At 52.1% G+C, this 19,198-nt stretch overlaps 1 protein-coding gene across 1 annotated transcript in view; it reads left to right on the top strand.

The window, feature by feature from the left end:
• Positions 1-19,198, top strand: part of MAP4K4 (mitogen-activated protein kinase kinase kinase kinase 4) — a 180,378-nt gene that overhangs the window by 124,016 nt on the left and 37,164 nt on the right. Inside the window, 7 exon segments of the mRNA XM_036262518.1 lie at positions 247-301; positions 1,560-1,638; positions 4,877-5,052; positions 6,053-6,125; positions 7,057-7,267; positions 18,935-19,055; positions 19,058-19,095. Of these exon segments, the coding sequence (XP_036118411.1) occupies positions 247-301; positions 1,560-1,638; positions 4,877-5,052; positions 6,053-6,125; positions 7,057-7,267; positions 18,935-19,055; positions 19,058-19,095 (753 nt within the window).

Below are 19,198 nucleotides of genomic sequence, written 5' to 3'. Positions count from 1 at the left end.
ATATGGACCATCTCTAGTTCGTCTGTAGATATGAGTGGTTCTAATTAACAAATCAATTTTATCTTTATTGTATTCATTTGAAAGGTATTCTTACAAACGTGTTTGTGCTTTTAATTTCCTGGCAACCTCTTTTCCGATTACACACCAGAGAATGCATTTATGTCATTTGTGTGAATAACCAGGACTGTTGAGTGAGTGGCCTCCTATCTGATATGCCACCCATAACATACTATTCTGTTTTTGCAGAGCGACCTTTGGTCTTGTGGCATCACAGCCATCGAGATGGCAGAAGGTGCTCCCCGTAAGTAACGCTCTTTCCAGCCCAGTTGTTACATATAACTTAAACCTCACTTCAAGACTTTATGAAGAACCGCTTCATGGGTAAAGCCATTCCTGGTGGGGCAATTAGGTGAAGGAGTCATAAGTATAGTGAAGCTTTAGATGTACAAGGAACCCTTGGTGTACACTGTTCATTTTGGAGGGCTCCCTGGGGTCTGTAGGCTACATTATACTTGATTTAAATTGTATCTGGGTGTGTGACCTGAAATGATGGTGACATCAGATAACAGGCAATAATTCTGCTTTTTAAAATTTGAGCTTAATGTTCAGTGAAACTAGTCCTAACGTGAAATTTTACAAATAGAGGCAAAACTTTTTATCTATAGAATAACTTTTTTTGGTATTACCTATGAAATTTTCTTCTGCTTTGAATTAAATCAGTGACAATTTCATAAAACTGATTTTTGATCAGGGATATGGTAGATTTGCAGAGAACAGGAAAGAAAAAGAGCATTTTTGGCTGTTCACCTAATAAAAAGGTATACACAAAGAATGTATCACTGTCTGGTACATAGTTGTTGCTGAGTAAATTTTTGTTGAATGAATGAAAAAAATTGCCAACAGCTAGGAATTAGTTTGCAATACAGAAGCGGATATCTGTCTCGAGTACCACGTCCCCTCGTGTTTCCGTCTGAGGAACTGAGACATTGTCGTAGTTTTCTTTCATGTGGCAATAGTATTATCTTTATTTTGGCCCCTATTTTCCAGCTGCCTTGTCAGATTCTTGTGAAGGTAAATACACACACGAAAGTGCACGTGCCGCTGTGGGTGGCACTGTGCACCTGACCCGCCTCTCCTGGGAGAGAGCGAGCAGGCCGGTCCGGCTCAGCAGTGCCTGGCTGACAGCGCGGTGCCCAGCAGCCGCAGCGGCCCGTGCGCCTGGTGCAGCGCCGTGCGAGGCCGTGGCAGGCAGTCTGATGTAATCCTCACAATAGCCCTATGAATTAAAATTATTTTTATTGTAATCTTACAGATGATTTAGAAACTTAAGATGTTATCTTTGATTCGTGAAAACTTTTCAGTGTCTTTTTGAAATTGTATATTCTTCTTGCTGTGCTGGTCCTCATATTTTGCTGTGTTTCAATGGGGACTTTGGGTTTGCCCTGGGGCTCGTAACTAGATGTCTAGACTGCGTGGCATAAAGCAGTGGTCGGATGGGACAGAGCGCTGGCATGTGAGCAGCCCTGGAGTGCCGTACTGACTCGCCCGTCTCTCCCCAGCTCTCTGTGACATGCACCCAATGAGAGCACTGTTTCTCATTCCCAGAAACCCTCCTCCCCGGCTGAAGTCAAAAAAATGGTAAGCTACAAATGGTTTTCTGTTGTTGTTGTTTTCTTTTTAAAAAAATGTTCCTTTCTAGTTTTACTTCAAGTCAAAATTCTGGCCTTCTTATTCTCAAAGAACATGGGCCAGTTCCCAAGACACCAGTTAAAAAGTGTATTGATTTTTTGTTTTATTTTATTTTCCTTGATAGATTCTCTGTATTACAAAATAGTGACAAGTGGCCATATGAAACACCATTGTACATGGTGAAAAAAATGTTCCATTGTTAATATTTCACCACACTTTCAAATGTAATATATTTCTGAACATTTTTGCATTAAGAAGCAAAGCTGTACTGACTTACAGTTCCTCAGGTGAGACAGGATGTTAAAATTCATGGCGGCATTTACTGTTACTGTTGCGAAACGTTGACTGTTAGCTGTTTCTGTCTCCATCCCCGAACCCACTGGAGGAGGGGCCCCTCTGGGCGGCACTGCCTCTCCCTGCAGCTCTCATTTGTTTGCTACACGAACATCTGAGTCTGGAGGGGGCAGTGATGGCCTTCATGGCTGGCCGTGGGGGGGGGGCGGGGAGGCAGCGTCAGAGCCGCCCAGGGACAGGCAGCGCTGTGTTTCTGTCTCTTGACCTGTGTGTCCTGTCGTCTCAGTTCCTGTTTGCTCAAGCTCCTTGTGCGCGTGGCCCTCGCTCCCTGGTCTGTCTGCTGTCTTCTGCTCCCGTCTTACGCATGCCTGCCCGCCGTGGACTTGTTCAGCTTTGTTCCTTTCTGGAACTGTTTCCAGTTAGTGTTGTCTCCTCGTAGGTGCTTGCTCCCTGAGGTGTGCAGGTCTCAGTGGTAAGCGTTTGTTCTGCATTTGGTCTCTGAGCTGTTGCTGGGAACGCATTACTTCCTGGCCGGTCACCTTGCTCTCCTGTCGGGGTGTCTGCACACGCATCGCCACTCCGTTCTTTCACACTGTCCCTGGTCCGCGCTGCCCTTTGTCCCACACAGCTCGCCGTCCTCTGCCCCGGTTTGCAGGAAGCCTTCCCTCAGCCTGTCTGTGCTGTCTTTAACCACATCCAGCTCCATAAGGCCGGGTTGCCGGGTTCTAGAGAGACTTTTTAAGGCTGTCCAGTTGTGAAGATTTTAGCCCCAATGGTCTCCTGTGTTACATAGGGTAACTGGACATCGTAGGCGGCCTACAGGAGGGAGATCAAATGCATATTGTGGACATCACCAAGAAGAAGTCGCGGGGCTGGGGTCACATGGGTTCCGGCTCATGCTAACCTAGTGGTGCTCACTGTTCCCTTTCTTTTTCTCTGTCAGATTTTATTGGGGCGAGTTTAGCTCTGTCTTCAGGGTGCCTCAGTGTATGGGTCTTGTCAGCTGGACCCTGACGGTATGTTCATTACTTGCCTTGTGAGAGTGAGCATTGTATACATGACACACATGACACAGTGTTGCAAAGGGACAGGTGCAGATGAGGACAGATTCTTCCTGTGCTCACCCAGGCCCCCGCCAGCTGAACTTGAGGAAATGGTTTTCATCCCGTTCCCATGGCACCAGGTTTTCTACAGTGACGAGATGGTCACACACAGCAGGTCCTCCTTCCTTTGTGCTTGTGGTCTTTCTGTCTGCCACATGGGAGTTTCTTCTGTTTCTGGAGGAGTGGCTTCCAAAAGACGGTCAGTGAGCCTTTACCAGAAGACGGTGACCGCTGGCTTCAAAGACCATCGTAGACTGTCGATCCCAGATGCCTGTAGGCCTGGGACATGAGCACTTCTCTAGAATCTTAGATCAGGGCTCCAGCCTCACAGCTGCTGGTGTGTTAGGTCTGAGGACTGACCCAGGTATGTGTGTTTTCAGTGGGCAGTGGGGTGTGGGGGTGCCTGCGCCAGGCGGGCACTCCACCACAGCTGTGCGGACCCTCATGTCCCTCGTTAACCACAAGACAGAGCAGCAAGCTCCCTGAGTGGCTCCGGGGCCCTTCTCTGAGCTGACCCCAACCTGTTATGTTCTTTTCCACTTTCGTTCCAGCATCAGGAACTGATTCGTTATTCCTAACAATTCGTTATTCTTGTCTGCGTGATTCCTTTCGTCTGGGAACGATGGCTCTGTTCTCGCGGGTCTGGGACAGCAAAGGTCTCTTCCTTGCTGTCTGGCCCCTGTAGCTCTGGTCCCTTTCCTTCCCCTGCAAGTGTGATGATACGTCTGCTCCTGTGTGTGCATAAATCACCCCACTTCATTCCCTGTGTGTGCTTCTTAAAGAGCCTAGCAGAAACAATGTAAATTGTCGATCCATGATATTTGTTGAATTGGAAAACCGAGTAAGTCTGAATGGACGTACAGGACAACAGAAGTGATTGTTAAAAGCAGTGGCATAATTGGAAAGAATTGAACTAATTTTCTAATTGACATTTTTAAAAACTAAATAACTCATTCATTCAACAAAAATTTATTACATATTGATTGTAATCTGCTGTACTGAGTGTTGGGCGTTGCTGACGAGCTAGACCGTAGGAGCCAGTGTCCAACCTGTACCCCTCAAACCAGCAGGGAGACAGACACACTCGGTAGTCTGTTAAGTGCGGGAAGCCCCGGGAAAGGCCCCTCGCCGGGCGTGTGGGCTGAGTGCAGCCAGGAAAGGCGGACCATGGGACGGCGCCTGAGCCGAGTCTCAGAGGGGGCGGTGGTGAGAGTGTTTGGGCCCAGGCAAGGGATGGTCATCATGAGCCAGACACCTCCCAGCACACATCCGGGGACTGGTCTGATAAACGCTGGTGACAGAATCGTTGCCCCTTCAGAACTATTGTTCCAAATCTGTGTTAGCACAAAGATCTAACCAGCAAACCGGTGTGAGGCTGATGGAAATGTCACGGTAACAGGTCCGAGAGCCCAGCGTTGGTCATTTCCTTGGCTCCTTCTCTCGCGTGTCTACCTTGTCCTTGTCATCCAGGCTCTAGCTCTCTATCCTCCATCTGCCTTCATTTTAGGGAACGTTCCTTTTGACCCCTGGCCGTCTCCACCTCTATGAGTAAATCGTTAATGAGCAGCATTAGATTGCAGCCCGGTTCACTGAAATCAGACTCCCTGTGACACTGTGCACACTGTGGGTGATGTGGTCACCCCCTAGCCCCTGGAAGGCGTGTTCCCAGTCCAGCATCCTGGTGATGACCCTGGGGCTCTTCTTTGCTTTCAGGCTTATCAGTTACTGGTATTTTGGAGCTTTGCTCTTTGTGGTAGAAATTTGATGATCTTTTTTTCTTCCTCTTGTAGGTCAAAGAAATTTTTTAGTTTTATAGAAGGGTGCCTGGTGAAGAACTACATGCAGCGGCCCTCCACAGAGCAGCTTTTGAAACACCCTTTCATAAGGGATCAGCCAAACGAAAGGCAAGTGAGAATCCAGCTTAAGGACCACATAGACCGGACCAGAAAGAAGAGGGGAGAGAAAGGTACTGAACCTGTTTTTATTTGCATCTTAAATATATATATATATATGCCAACTAGAATAGGTTTTTCCTGTCCCACCCATGAGCTGGTGCTCATTCGCCCAGTCTCTGAGGACAGGTCATGCCCTGCTGCTCAGTGCCCTGCGCTGGGGTTTCGGCTATCTGGTCTCGGAGGACTGATGTCACTTGTGTCAACTGATGAATCTGGTGTGTGTGCAGTGCCTGTCTGCAGCTGTGTTCAGGACTGAGCCCGTTTCAGTCCTGTCTCCTTTTTGTTACCAAGAAACTAATTTAAACTTATGTCTCTGAAAAAAGTTTGAAATGTATTTTTGTTTGTGAAGAGACCTTGTTTTATAAATCTCTTCAGCCTTTCTAGTTTTGATTACTCTGTGGAAGGAAATTGCTCCCTGAAATCCAGAAACGACCTGGAGTCTAGGGTCCCACAAAATGGACTCTTACTGTTGGGAAAATGGCACAAAACTTGTGAAAATAAGTTACTCCTGTTGAAAGTTGGTTGGATCTGTGGAGGGCCAGGCCTGTCTCTGTGCTGGGTGGTTTTATCCATGTCTCCTAAGTTCACCCTCCAACTGGGGGGATGCGGGTTTGATTTTTCTGTCATGAGTACCTACTGCGGTGCACTTTTTGTCAGCCCAGCAGACTCTGCTGCACTTGGGGGGGGGGTCCCCAGGACGAAAAATAAATCTGTTAGTTGCCTTAGTTTGGGCAGTTAAATCTCCTCCCTTTGAAGTTTGGCATTAGAGTGGATTCTCTGAACTTCTGGCCCTCCTGGGCTTGTTCTTCACTGTGGCCCTTGGAGCACCCGGCGTGCGCCCTGCGTGCGCCCTGCGTGCGCCCCTGGGCGGCAGCTTCCCGCGGGGCGTCCGAGCGCCCAGGTCTGGGTCGCTGCTGTGGCCGGAGCTGTCCCCGCTCGCGCGGAGTGTGCTGCCGGCCTCCTGCGGTCAGTGTCCGCAGCGCCGGTCTGAACCCCGCGGACTTTTGACAGATGAGACGGAGTACGAGTACAGCGGCAGCGAGGAGGAGGAGGAGGAGGCGCCGGAGCAGCAGGGGGAGCCCAGGTGAGCGCCCGTGGGCCGCGCATGCAGCTCTGCGTAGCGGGAGGGATCTTAAGTTACTGAGGAAGGCCTGGACATTGCCCATTCTTTCGTCTTTGAAAGATTTCTGTAAGCATTTCCTTCTGGATCCTCTTGCCCAGTTCACGCTGTACTGCACATAACTTATACCTGAACCCAGGCGGCTGGAAGGGTGAAGGACCCGTGGGCCCCGGGGGACAGAAAGGGCAGCCTGAACAGAGCACACGGAGAGAGAGGAGAATTTGTTGAAACAACTCCGCAATGTCTTTTTCTTCTTACAGAGATTTGAGTCCATTTGAGACTAAAACTTTTAGAGTAATTTGAATTGATTTCATGAGCAATGTAATTGTTTTGGGATGGGAGCATCATCTAATGAAAGGAGATCATTTGCCACACTCCTCCGGGTGTTGTGGAAGAGCAGAAGGGAGGCCGGCTCGGAGCGATGCTCGCCGGTCGGGCTCACTCTGGGGACTCTGGGCTCAGCTGCTGCCCCAGGAAACAAAGTGGGAGGGATACTCCTAAGACTTGGCAGACCAGATGGAAACAGTGGAGGAGAGGCCGTCCTGGGCTGCCCTGAGCTTTCCTCCCTGGCAGACCCAGGCACGAAGTTACCTTCACTGAGGGGAAGAAGGCGGTCAGGCAGGGATGAGTTCAGCTTTTAACTTCACAGTTGGAGTTATGTGAGAATCCTAAGGGGAGGTATTTTCAGGGCAGAGTTTTAAGATATCTATGACACAGATGAAAGCAGATGAATGCTGTTGAACTGGCGGTGTAGTCGTGGCTACGCGTGTGTTAGTTGAACCTGGGAGCGGAGGAGCGGGCTAAAGGGTGACCGGAGACGGCTCCCTGGGCTCGGCTCCTCCGGGGGGCGGGCAGGGCAGTGAGCCGCCCCCTGAGAGCCCGCTTCCCCCTGCAGCTCCATCGTCAATGTGCCCGGGGAGTCCACCCTTCGCCGGGACTTCTTGCGGCTGCAGCAGGAGAACAAGGAGCGCTCCGAAGCTCTGCGGAGACAGCAGCTGCTGCAAGAGCAGCAGCTCCGGGAGCAGGAAGAGTACAAAAGGCAGCTGCTGGCGGAGAGGCAGAAGCGGATTGAGCAGCAGAAGGAGCAGAGGCGGCGGCTAGAAGAGGTAGAAAAAGAAACGTCCACATTGCTTTTCTCTCTCTCCCCACATTGGAGCCCTCACAGGGCACTGCCGCGGCTCCGGAGGCGGTGCCAGCACCGCGGGCCGCCGGGCCGTCCTGCTCCCCCAGGCCCAGACCGGGCGTCCTGGCCCGGAAGACCTCCGGGGACTGCCCCGCAGTGCTCGCGCCCGGGGACAGGCCGGCGCGGGGCCAGGAGAGCCTGGTGCTGGCCGGGCCAGGCTGCTTCCCGGCTTCCCTGGCCGGCCCACCCCCTCGGGCCAGGTCTGTGGGTACACATGTGTCTGAAACCTCAGGGTTTCTCACGTGAGAAGCATTTCTCTACAAATGCCTTAAGTTCAGGTACGTTTAGGAGTAAGGGAGGAAAAACTCGGCACAACTCAGATGCTGCGCTGACTCGAGGGGCGAACGTGGTGGCTGAGTCCACGCTGGGGCACGACCTGCTGCTCATTAATTCGGGGCGCTGTGAACGCGGGTGATGCGGTCACAGCGCGCGCTTTCAGTTCCCAGAAACGCGTTTCCCTGTATCTCACCTGGGGTTCAAAAGAGGTTTCTGATTTTGTTTCCCTGACTGCTTGTATCACGTACCTCGCAGCCCCGGGTTTCTCGGTCATGGTGCCTCCTGGCCTGGCACTCCGTGTCTGACCGTCACCTCCGCCCTTCACCCGGGAGAAGAGCGCAGCGCATGTGCACACGGGGTCAACACGGCTTGGTCTGTGGCTGTCATGACCACACACGCTGTGACCCAAAGTACTTAAGAGTACATTTTGTGGGGGAAGTCTTTGTTTTGTTTTCTGTGTTTAAAACCTGAATTCTGAAAACTTCATAATTTGCCCCTACTTGAGAAAGCCAGTGCCTGACAAGGAAACGGAATATTCATCTAGAGTTTGTGGAAGAAAACGTAGGTCAGAACCTTCCTCTGCAGGAGGGACAGCGCTTCTATTTATATAACTTTCTATGGTTTCTTCGCACAGGCTTGGAATGTCTTTAAAACTGTTCCCAGTACTCTTTGGAAATAACAGAGTGAATTCCAAGGCTGTTCAAGTCCCGTGTTGATCATCTGAACTTCTGAGGACGCTTGAATTCTGAGGCCCTAGTTGTTGGTCTACAACATGTGGCATTTCGTACTGTCCTTTCTAGCCTGGGCTATACTTTCCTTTAGCACATGAAACAGGTTAGCCTGGGGTTCATAACTTGGGTGCCAGGGGAGCGGCCTTCAGGCAGCCTCTGCACAGGAGGGCGGGAGGCTGCAGGTCAGCACTGACTGGCTGTCAGCTCAGTAGAGGCTAAGACGGAAGGCTGTGCTGAATGAGGGCTCCGCACCTGCTGCTCTTGTCACTCAGCCCTGAGCATCCGCTTCTCAGTACAAGTTCAAACTCAGAGTCACCTTTTTGCAACTCTTGACCAGGAAAGAGGGAGCTGGGTCCTGGACTAGCAGTGCTTGCATGAATGTAACACAGTGGTTTGGACTGTTGGTGATCTAGCTCCTTTTATTGGCATGGCTAATTACGCAGTATCTACACTCCAGGTCCCAGAATGTTAATTTGCTAATATTTGAGTTTTAAATGGTTTGTATCCATTTACTGGCAGTAAAGGTTCAGTGAGAACTGTTTGGGAAATAGAGGTTTCATTTGTTTTTAACAGACAAAGTAGGTGAAGGTGGTCAGCCTCACTCATAAGGCAAGTGACAAAACTGAAAAGGATAACTTTCCACCTGTAAGTGGCAAAGTAAATAGAAGGTCCCCAAGCTGAGGTGGAGGAAGCACAGTGCAGACACCCTTTCTTCGAAAGTGCCACAGAGCCAGGCGCGCTGGGGTCAGGACTTCTGCCGCCCTCGTTTGCGAGCCCTCCTGGCCGGAGTGCTGCTGCTTCTGCCCTCAGGGAATCTGTCCGTGTGCACACCCCTCTAGCGCTCTTCCAGGTGGCCGCCGTGCGTCCCCCCTTGTTCTCTCCGCCACCTGCTCCCTGTTCCTGTGTGAGCTGGAGGTCTTGAGAACCTCGCAAATGTTTCCAAGTCTCTCTCCCAGTTTTGCCGACAGTGGGGTTTTTGTTTGTGTTTTCCATTTTCTGTTGCTTTTAGCTGCTCCAGGGGAACCAGGATGCTGAGCTGGTCCAGCCACATTAGTCCTGTGGTCTCACTGCCCACCCCCTCGCATGTGGACGGCTCCCCACCTCTCTCTCCTGCAGGCACTGCTGTGTCTCGCTTACCCTGGCGGCACTGTCCAGGTGCAGGCCCACTGGTGAAGATCTCCCTTCATCAGAAAGATTTTGGTTTTTTTAAATTTTGTTTTCTTTATTGATTTTAGAGAGGAAGGGGAAGGAAGAGAGAGAGAGAGAAACATCGATGAGGCAGAACATCAGTTGGCCGCCTCCTGCATGTCCCCCTCTGGGGATTGAACCCACAACCTAGGCATGTGCCCTGACCAGGAATTGAACCAGCCACCTCTTGGTGCCTGGGTTGATGCTCAACCACTGAGCCACACCAGCCGGGCATTGTTTCACATGCAGATATATCATCACAGCTTTGGCTCATATAGAACTTTGTCTCTAGTTATTTGTTTTTACCCTCACCTGAGGACACTCCTCCAGTTTTTGTTCAGATAGAGTGGGAGGGAGAGAGAGAGAGAGAGAAACATTGACCTGGAAGGGACACATCGAATGGCTGCCTCCTGCATGACCCAACCAGGGCCGGGGACAAACTGCAACCAAGGTACATGCCCTCAGGGAGAACCAAACTCAGGTCTCTCTGAACCGCAAGCCAATGCTCTAACCGCTGAGCCAAACCGGCCAGGGCATCTCTGGCTACTTTTTTTTCCCCATAAAAATTGTTCACAGGCCAGCTTTATCTCTCATTCTAATATCACTTATTTGCTTGTTTGTTTTTTGAGCAAAATGAAGACTATTTAACTGTACTGTCATTTTATTCTAATGGTTTTGTGCTTTTTTTTGTTTTTGTTTTTTTCAATTGAGTCTCAGTTTGGTATCTATGAACTCTTCCTCCTTACTCATGACATCCACATAGTTGGTTAGTATGTTTTCTCATTCTTTGTCCGAGTTTAATAAAAATATTAGCCAAGATGTTGTCTTTGAGAAAAACCTATCAGTATCTGAGTCAAGATTACTACATTAATTGTTGTTCTTGGGATATATGTTTGAACCTGTTACATGTTTAACTAAGTTTTCTGTCTCCTACTTTATACTCCTTCATTTTGACCTCAGGGAACGGTCAAATTATTGGTAAAAGCGAGACTCGTGTGTCTGGCTTGCTGCACCCCTTCTCGGAAGCCCGTGGGGCCAATCCGGCCGCAGCAGTTCCTTGTGTTGACCATGTACAGATGACCTTTTCAGTACAGACAGGAGTCAAAATCAAGTTTTCATCGGACATTTGAACTTATCCTTTTCTTTGAAAATAAACCAAAACGTGGGAAGAGCTCAGTTCCCTGGGCTCCCGTCCTGCCCTTTTCAGAGGAGACGGCAGGTGCGCACAGGCCCCGAGCCAGGCCGGCTCTTCCCTGCTTGTTTTCCCCTTTCTGTCCTTGAGCCAACACTGCCGATGCGATATTCAGGACTTGCCGGCACGTCCTGTCTCTGGGACCTCTCCTTTCAGAGTGCTCCGCCCAGCGTTGCCGTTGCCCGTCTGGCTGCGGGGCCTGCTCTCCTGCAGGAGGCCGTCGGCCATCGGCCGAGCCCTGGCCGTCTGGTCACTTGGCTTCTCCTTCCAGCCGCAGGACGCGGCACGTCCATCCTTCCCACAAATCCCAAAGGAACTAAAGTTTTAGAGGGTGGATGGAAATGGAGACTTTAAATACAAAGGAAGGGCAGAAAGATCAGTTTATGGGAACCATAACAAAAGGAAAACAGAACCAGTCCAAGTGGTTCAGGAAGTGAATATTATAGAGACAGCACACAGAAGTAATTTAAGAAAATTTCCAGAACTAAGAAATACGACTTTATGAATTGAAAGACTTACTGAATACCCAGCACAATGAATGAAAAAAAGACCTGAGAAAGAAAGGCAAATAAATCCGCTTGAAGTTCAGAATGAGTTTTAGGAAATTCAGGATGAAAAGAGGACCTAGGAGCTGCGGTGGGCAGGGTAAGGTGTGGGTGGTGTTGGACCGAATGTCCAGAATTGGACTGGTCTCAGATCCTCCAGGAGCAGCACCAGAAATGGAAGAGTTCAGAGCCGTGCTTTTCAAAATTTTTATTTAATTAATTTTTGTTACAGATATTTCTTTTTTCCCCCATTGACATCCTCCTCCCCATCCCACCCCCGCCCCCAGCATTGCTGTCTGTGTCCATTGGTTATGCTTGTATGCTTAAGTTCTTCTGAAACTGAGGGAAACTGCTTTCCCTCAGCCACATTGTCTGTGCAGTGTGAGCGGAGATTTTTGACATGCGAAGTCCCACAGTCTTCTGCCTTCTCTTCTCTCATCCCCAGGAAGTTTCTGGAGGGTGTGCTGAGAGGGTTCCAGGAAACGGGGTGCCATGCAGGAGGGTCAGAGGGTTTCTGGAGCGTGGGTAGACAGGACAAGTGCCCGGAGAGCAGTCAGTCCAGACCGGCACAGAAGAGGGGGCTGTGAGAAGGTAATCTCTAAGAATGTAGAAAGGACACCTGACTCATCGGACCGTATTGAAAGGAGCTTTGACCTGACCGGTGTGGCTCAGTAGATTGAGCATCATCTCAGGCACCGAGAGATCACAGGTTTGGTTCCTGGTCAGGGCACATGCCCAGCTTGCAGACTTGATCCCCAGGAGGGGGTGTGCAGGAGGCAGCTGATCAGTGTTTCTCTCTCTCCCTCTCCTTCTCCCTCTCCCTTCTTCTCTCTCTCGAAATCAAAACATTTTTTTTAAAAGAAAGATTTATTGTGATACAAAACACTTTACAGATGATTTTGTAATAGGTCCATAGAAAATCAGTCAAAACAAACCAAAAAAAAGACAATTAGTAACTCCTCAAAGAATTAAAAGAAAAGTCACTTGTACATGACTTATCCTTGAATGTGGCTTTTCATTTGACCAGAAAGTGTGCCGTGACTAGACTGGGAGTGGATGGGACAGTGCAGCGTATTTGGGCGAAGTCCGTGGAGGGGCGTCTAAAGCAGAACACATCCCGTGACTGGAAGGGAGCCACCAGGCACAGGTGCAGGTGCTGGGGCGGAAGCGACTGCGCCGGCAGAGGCCGCGCTCCTTGGCAGGGGTCGGGAGTGAGAAGTGTGGTGACTTAATTTTGACATACGCCTTATATTCCTTTTGATTTTTTAAAGTACTTTGCACTTTCATTTAAAAATTTTAAATGTGAATAAAATGAAAAAAGCTACTTGTAAAATCATTTAAAATTTGCCTCGTAAGTCAAGGTTTCCCACCAGGCTGGGCTGGGAGCCCTCAGTGCCATTAGAAATGACCAGGACCCCACACAGGCCACCTCTTTGGAGTGTCCTACCACGTGCTTTTTCCTGCGCCAGAGCCAGAGGGTGTGTACCAGGGTCCTGTTGCTTCCTGAGACCCCAGGCGACGACACTCGGGGAGGGAGAGCAGGAGAGGAGCAGGTGTGGGCACTGCTGGCCTGAGACCATGCCTTCCCTGGGTGCACTGGGCAGCTGTAACTAGGCCAGAGCGCCAGTGTGGAAAGCCAGCCTCCACCTGCTGGCGCCTTCCCTCACACCCTCCCCTTCTCGGGGGCCAGCGGGAACTCGAGTCCTGAGGCTGGGGTGTGCTGGCGCCGGCCGGGTGCAGCCAGTCATTTCTTCCGGACAGAGTGAGGCGCAGCCAGATTTGGATTAAACTGTTCTCGTCTGGTTCTTTCTGAGACAGCCCAGGCACCAGCCTCTAGAGATGGGAACAGGATTTGCTCTCAAAATAAAAAAAAATTTTTTTAAATAACAAGAGGAAACACCAAGTATGACCCATGGTTCTTCTTTCTGGCAGTGTGATACAGTGGAGCTGAATGGCTTATGAACCCAATATAATTCCTAAAAATTAAAGAATCTTAGTAGCCTGTGTGGTGTCTAAGAAGCGGCAGCAGCGCCTCTCTGGCCAGGATATGCACAGAGCAGGGCGGCTCCAGGGGCTGGAACCCCGCCCTCCCGCCCCCAGTGCAAATCCTGAGCACGCGTGTCTGGCAGGTGTGCACTTGCATTCATTATGAAAGGGAAAGGCACCATCTTGAAGGGGTGAGCTGCAAATACAAACGCGGGAAGCCCTGGCCTGCCGGGTTTCCCCTGACCTCCATGGAGCCTCGCTGACGTTAGAGAGCTGACGTGGAGGGGAAGCATCTCGAACTTTCCTGTGCCTCCGGCTGTTGGTCTTCCGATCTTACCGCTTCTGGGGACATTTCTCAGGCTGTGGGCAAGGGACCGAGAGATAAGAGTTCACCACTTACGGGACCTTTTAAAAACGTTTCCTTACTTTGGACACCAACTATTGACCTCTTCCAAAAAAATATTCCTTGCAGACCCTATGCCATGATGGTACCTAGTGCAGACTGCCTCCTCCCACTCCCAGCATGCACTTGGGCGAGTCAGGAACAAGCTCATGGGGGCAGTGGCTTGTGCCCGTTCGGTTCTCGAGGGCTCCATGGTGTGAACTGAAAGGCCTCAGAGCCCTGTGAGCCCATCGTGGTTGCTCTGTTAACTGAAAGTTGTAAAATTAAGTATGTAAGACCCTTTGCCTCTTTTGACCTGTTTGTGTTGTGCTGATTGGCTTGGAATGTGAGTTCTCTGGCGCTGGGGGGACTTTAGGGGGCAGCCTGGTTTGCCTTTCACCTTCTATTTCCTTTGTCCAGCTGGCTGAGGGGGTGGTCTGTGTGCCCGTGTAGGAGGCTTGCTGCCATGTTGGTGATTGTGGGCTCTTTCATGCGGAGGTGGGACCCTTCCTCCCGGCCTCCCAGGAGTCTGCTCCCTCCCTGGGTCCCAGCAGCTTGTTTGTCTTTATAAACCGAGTCCCCGTTGTCCTGCCCTGCTCCTCACTGCAGTGCCAGCGGGCGTCACTGAGGGTGGCGGAGGGCTGGAGCCCCTCGCTCCCCAGGCTCCGGCCGGCTGCCCCTGCCACCACCTCCGGAGCTTTAACGGACTGAACGAGACGGTCGTCTTTGCAGTCAGCTTCAGGCTATCGGAAAGCTTTTGTTTCATCTTACTTCTAATGTGTTTTTACTTGACAAAAAAGTTGAGAAGATGTTTTCCTTTGAAAAATTTGGCTAGCCACCAATATCTGAAAGAATTAAGTAGTTTCTGTTTAAAAGCAAAGAAACCTATATTTCCAATTGGCGAATTACGATTTTTATTGCCAGTGTTAGAAAAATGGTTGTGTTCTAAGCAGCTGTATATTTATAGTAAGTGATGTACTGGTAAAAAAACAAAACAAACCAGTGTTTTTGTTCCTGTATGGAAAATGCAACAGGTATAAAATAAAAGGCCTTTGCTTTGAAGAAGAAGGGTTCCCGCACCTCTGTCTGGGTGGGTCTCGCTCAGGTCTCTGGCCTCAAGTCCCGTGTGTCACGGAGTCAGGGGGTGGGGGAAGTGTTTTTGTTTGTTTTATGTTCTGGTAGCTTGTTTTTAAAACGAAAACCCTCTCTCACTGAGGGGTGCAGGGCAGTGAGCAGGGCCCTGAGTGCCGCCCACGGGAGAAACGCGGGGGTGCAGGGAGCCAGCCTGCCAGTCCTGTCTCAGAGACAGCTGACCCAGTTGTCTTTAGATTCTGAGCAGACTCTAGTGTCTTGTTTTTCTCTTTTTCTAACACTGAAACGAGGGGAAAGCACTAAGCCAGCAAGTGGCAGGCAGCAGGGGCTTTGTATGGGGCCATGTTGGCATCAGGATGTAATGAAGAGGCCTCAGCCATTAAAGCTGTAGTTTCTAAACAGCAGGACTGGAACTCAGCTCTTTTCATGACCCTGCCCCCACCCAGGGGGAGCTGCTGAGTTTTGCGCATTGAATTCTAAGAATAGACAAGGAAGGGGAAAAACCACAAGACAGGGACTGTATGAACCAGGAGGCGGTGGGGCCAGCAGCTCACTCAGCGTCTCCTGGAGAGAATGATGTGCTCAGCGGAGACGCCGACACCCAGGAGCCCTCTGCCCACCAACCCCACCAGCCATGTACTTGGCGTTTCTCAGAAAGTCGTTTTTTAGTGTCTACCTTCAGATCAAATACAAGTGGAGCGTCAGGGACAATCCAGAAAGAATACTTAGATTACAATAAATACTTTTTATAACCATTATAAATATTTGTATCTACTGTCCCCATGCTTTACTTCAAACTGTCTTATTTTTGTAATATTTAATCACAATGTCACATTCAGGTTTGTGTCTTGAGAAATTTGATGACTGTTTATTCTCTTGGGCTGTGCATCCAATACAGTAGCCACTAACTACATGATTATTTAAATGAACTTAATGAAATAAAATTAAAGACTTAGTTTCTCAGTCATACCAGTCACATTGCAGGTGCTCAGTAACAATGTGTGGCTAGTGGGTGCTGTGTGGAACGGTGGGACAGCGTTTTATCACCTGCGGTGCTCTTGGACAGCGCCCCTCTCAGGGTAGCGCCTTTTTGCACCTGCAGGAAGACCTGGTTAATGGTACACGGCACTGCAGTGTTCGAGGAGATGGGCCAGTGAGTGTCCTGTGTCATGTGGTCTGCAGCAGGGTCCACTAGAGCAGCCTGGATGGGGGCTGTCAGAGCCGGGCTGGTGAGTCACCTGTTGCACCTGTTGATGGGCTGCAGAGTGACATCTGGTTAATAGGATTGGCTCTAGGGACAGTGGCCCTTCTAGCTGGGAGTTGCTAGCCGGGCAGGCGCCCTTGTGTTTCTGAGCCTGTTTTCTCCATCTGTGGAACAGGAATGAAGTATCTACTTCCTCGGTTTGAGAAATATATTAAGTAAAGTATGTGGAATAAAGATCATCAAATACTCCCTGGTCAGTTGGTTAGAGTGTTGTCCCAATGTGCTTAGGTTGTGGGTTCGATCCCTGGTCAGGGCATATAAAAGAACCAAGGATGCATACATAAAGTGGGGCAACAAATTGATTTCTGTCTCTCTCCCACTTTCTCTCTCTCTAAAACCAACTTAAAGACAAAAATCTCAAATAGCACCATGTGGGGTGCCTCGTGAGAGCATGGGCCCGACGGCAGTCCTCCGTACTCAGTGAGAGCGCGGGCCCGACGGCAGTCCTCCGTACTCAGTGAGAGCGCGGGCCTACGGCAGTCCTCCGTACTCAGTGAGAGCGCGGGCCTACGGCAGTCCTCCGTACTCAGTGAGAGCGGGGCCCGACGGCAGTCCTCCGTACTCAGTGAGAGCGCGGGCCTACGGCAGTCCTCCGTACTCAGTGAGAGCGCGGGCCCGACGGCAGTCCTCCGTACTCAGTGAGAGCGCGGCCCGACGGCAGTCCTCCGTACTCAGTGAGAGCGCGGGCCCGACGGCAGTCCTCCGTACTCAGTGAGAGTGCGGGCCCGACGGCAGTCCTCCGTACTCAGTGAGAGCGCGGGCCTACGGCAGTCCTCCGTACTCAGTGAGAGCGGGGCCCGACGGCAGTCCTCCGTACTCAGTGAGAGCGCGGGCCCGACGGCAGTCCTCCGTACTCAGTGAGAGCGCGGCCCGACGGCAGTCCTCCGTACTCAGTGAGAGCGCGGGCCGACGGCAGTCCTCCGTACTCAGTGAGAGCGGGGCCCGATGGCAGTCCTCCGCACTCAGTGAGAGCGCGGGCCCGACGGCAGTCCTCCGTACTCAGTGAGAGCGCGGCCCGACGGCAGTCCTCCGTACTCAGTGAGAGCGGGGCCCGATGGCAGTCCTCCGTACTCAGTGAGAGCGGGGCCCGACGGCAGTCCTCCGTACTCAGTGAGAGCGCGGGCCCGACGGCAGTCCTCCGTACTCAGTGAGAGCGCGGGCCGACGGCAGTCCTCCGTACTCAGTGAGAGCGCGGGCCCGACGGCAGTCCTCCGCACTCAGTGAGAGCGCGGCCCGACGGCAGTCCTCCGTACTCAGTGAGAGCGCGGCCCGACGGCAGTCCTCCGTACTCAGTGAGAGCGCGGCCCGACGGCAGTCCTCCGTACTCAGTGAGAGCGCGGCCCGACGGCAGTCCTCCGCACTCAGTGAGAGCGCGGGCCCGACGGCAGTCCTCCGTACTCAGTGAGAGCGCGGGCCGACGGCAGTCCTCCGTACTCAGTGAGAGCGCGGGCCGACGGCAGTCCTCCGTACTCAGTGAGAGCGCGGGCCGACGGCAGTCCTCCGTACTCAGTGAGAGCGCGGGCCGACGGCAGTCCTCCGTACTCAGTGAGAGCGCGGCCCGACGGCAGTCCTCCGCCCTCAGTGAGAGCGGGGCCCGACGGCAGTCCTCCGCCCTCAGTGAGAGCGGGGCCCGACGGCAGTCCTCCGCCCTCAGTAAGAGCGCGGGCCCGACGGCAGTCCTCCGTACTCAGTGAGAGCGGGGCCCGACGGCAGTCCTCCGTACTCAGTGAGAGCGCGGGCCCGACGGCAGTCCTCCGTACTCAGTGAGAGCGCGGCCCGACGGCAGTCCTCCGCCCTCAGTGAGAGCGGGGCCCGACGGCAGTCCTCCGCCCTCAGTAAGAGCGCGGGCCCGACGGCAGTCCTCCGTACTCAGTGAGAGCGGGGCCCGACGGCAGTCCTCCGTACTCAGTGAGAGCGCGGGCCCGACGGCAGTCCTCCGTACTCAGTGAGAGCGCGGGCCCGACGGCAGTCCTCCGCACTCAGTGAGAGCGCGGGCCTACGGCAGTCCTCCGCACTCAGTGAGAGCGGGGCCCGACGGCAGTCCTCCGTACTCAGTGAGAGCGGGGCCCGACGGCAGTCCTCCGTACTCAGTGAGAGCGCGGGCCCGACGGCAGTCCTCCGTACTCAGTGAGAGCGCGGGCCCGACGGCAGTCCTCCGTACTCAGTGAGAGCGCGGGCCTACGGCAGTCCTCCGCACTCAGTGAGAGCGCGGGCCCGACGGCAGTCCTCCGTACTCAGTGAGAGCGCGGGCCTACGGCAGTCCTCCGCCCTCAGTGAGAGCGGGGCCCGACGGCAGTCCTCCGTACTCAGTGAGAGCGGGGCCCGACGGCAGTCCTCCGCACTCAGTGAGAGCGCGGGCCCGACGGCAGTCCTCCGCACTCAGTGAGAGCGCGGCCCGACGGCAGTCCTCCGTACTCAGTGAGAGCGCGGGCCGACGGCAGTCCTCCGCACTCAGTGAGAGCGCGGCCCGACGGCAGTCCTCCGCACTCAGTGAGAGCGCGGCCCGACGGCAGTCCTCCGCACTCAGTGGCATTTCTTACTCTGGTTGATGTCAGTTCCTCTTTTCCTGGTGAATGCTGTTTTTTCACCCTCTTTTCAATTGTTTTTCTCTTCCATTTGTCCTATTTCTATTTTTCTTTGTTTTGTTATCTTTTGTCGTTTTTTTTTTCTGACCTTGGGCCTTGGGAACTGTTAGTGATATTCAAGGATTAAGAATTCCCTGTCCCCCAATTTCTGTGGTCCAGTGAAGACTGGGGAATAAGGATTCACAGAGATAGCACCTCGACCAGTGTTTCTGAGGAAGCTGGATCTGTGGGCCCAGGGGCAGTGTGGAGGAGCGGGCCAGCAGCGGTGGGGTGCGTGAACACCCTCATTTGCTGGAACTTCTGCGAGGTCCACAGCAGAACCCTGCTGATTGCATCTCTGCTTACCTAGCAACAAAGGAGAGAGCGTGAAGCTAGAAGGCAGCAAGAACGTGAGCAGCGCAGGAGGGAACAAGAAGAGAAGAGGCGTCTAGAGGAGTTGGAGCGAAGGCGTAAAGAGGAAGAGGAGAGGAGACTGAAGAGGAAGAGAAGAGGAGAGTTGAAAGAGAGCAGGTGAGTTTACAGAGAATGTTCCAGCCATGAGTTTGTGAGGTTTGTTACTTTGTCGAGTTGGAGCCTTTGGGGCAGAAGGTATACCCACATGTGCGTGCACATA

Source organism: Molossus molossus, unplaced genomic scaffold (genome assembly GCF_014108415.1).
Source record: "Molossus molossus isolate mMolMol1 unplaced genomic scaffold, mMolMol1.p scaffold_m16_p_15, whole genome shotgun sequence".
Lineage (NCBI taxonomy): Eukaryota > Metazoa > Chordata > Mammalia > Chiroptera > Molossidae > Molossus > Molossus molossus.
This window is presented reverse-complemented; position numbering and strand designations above follow the sequence as displayed.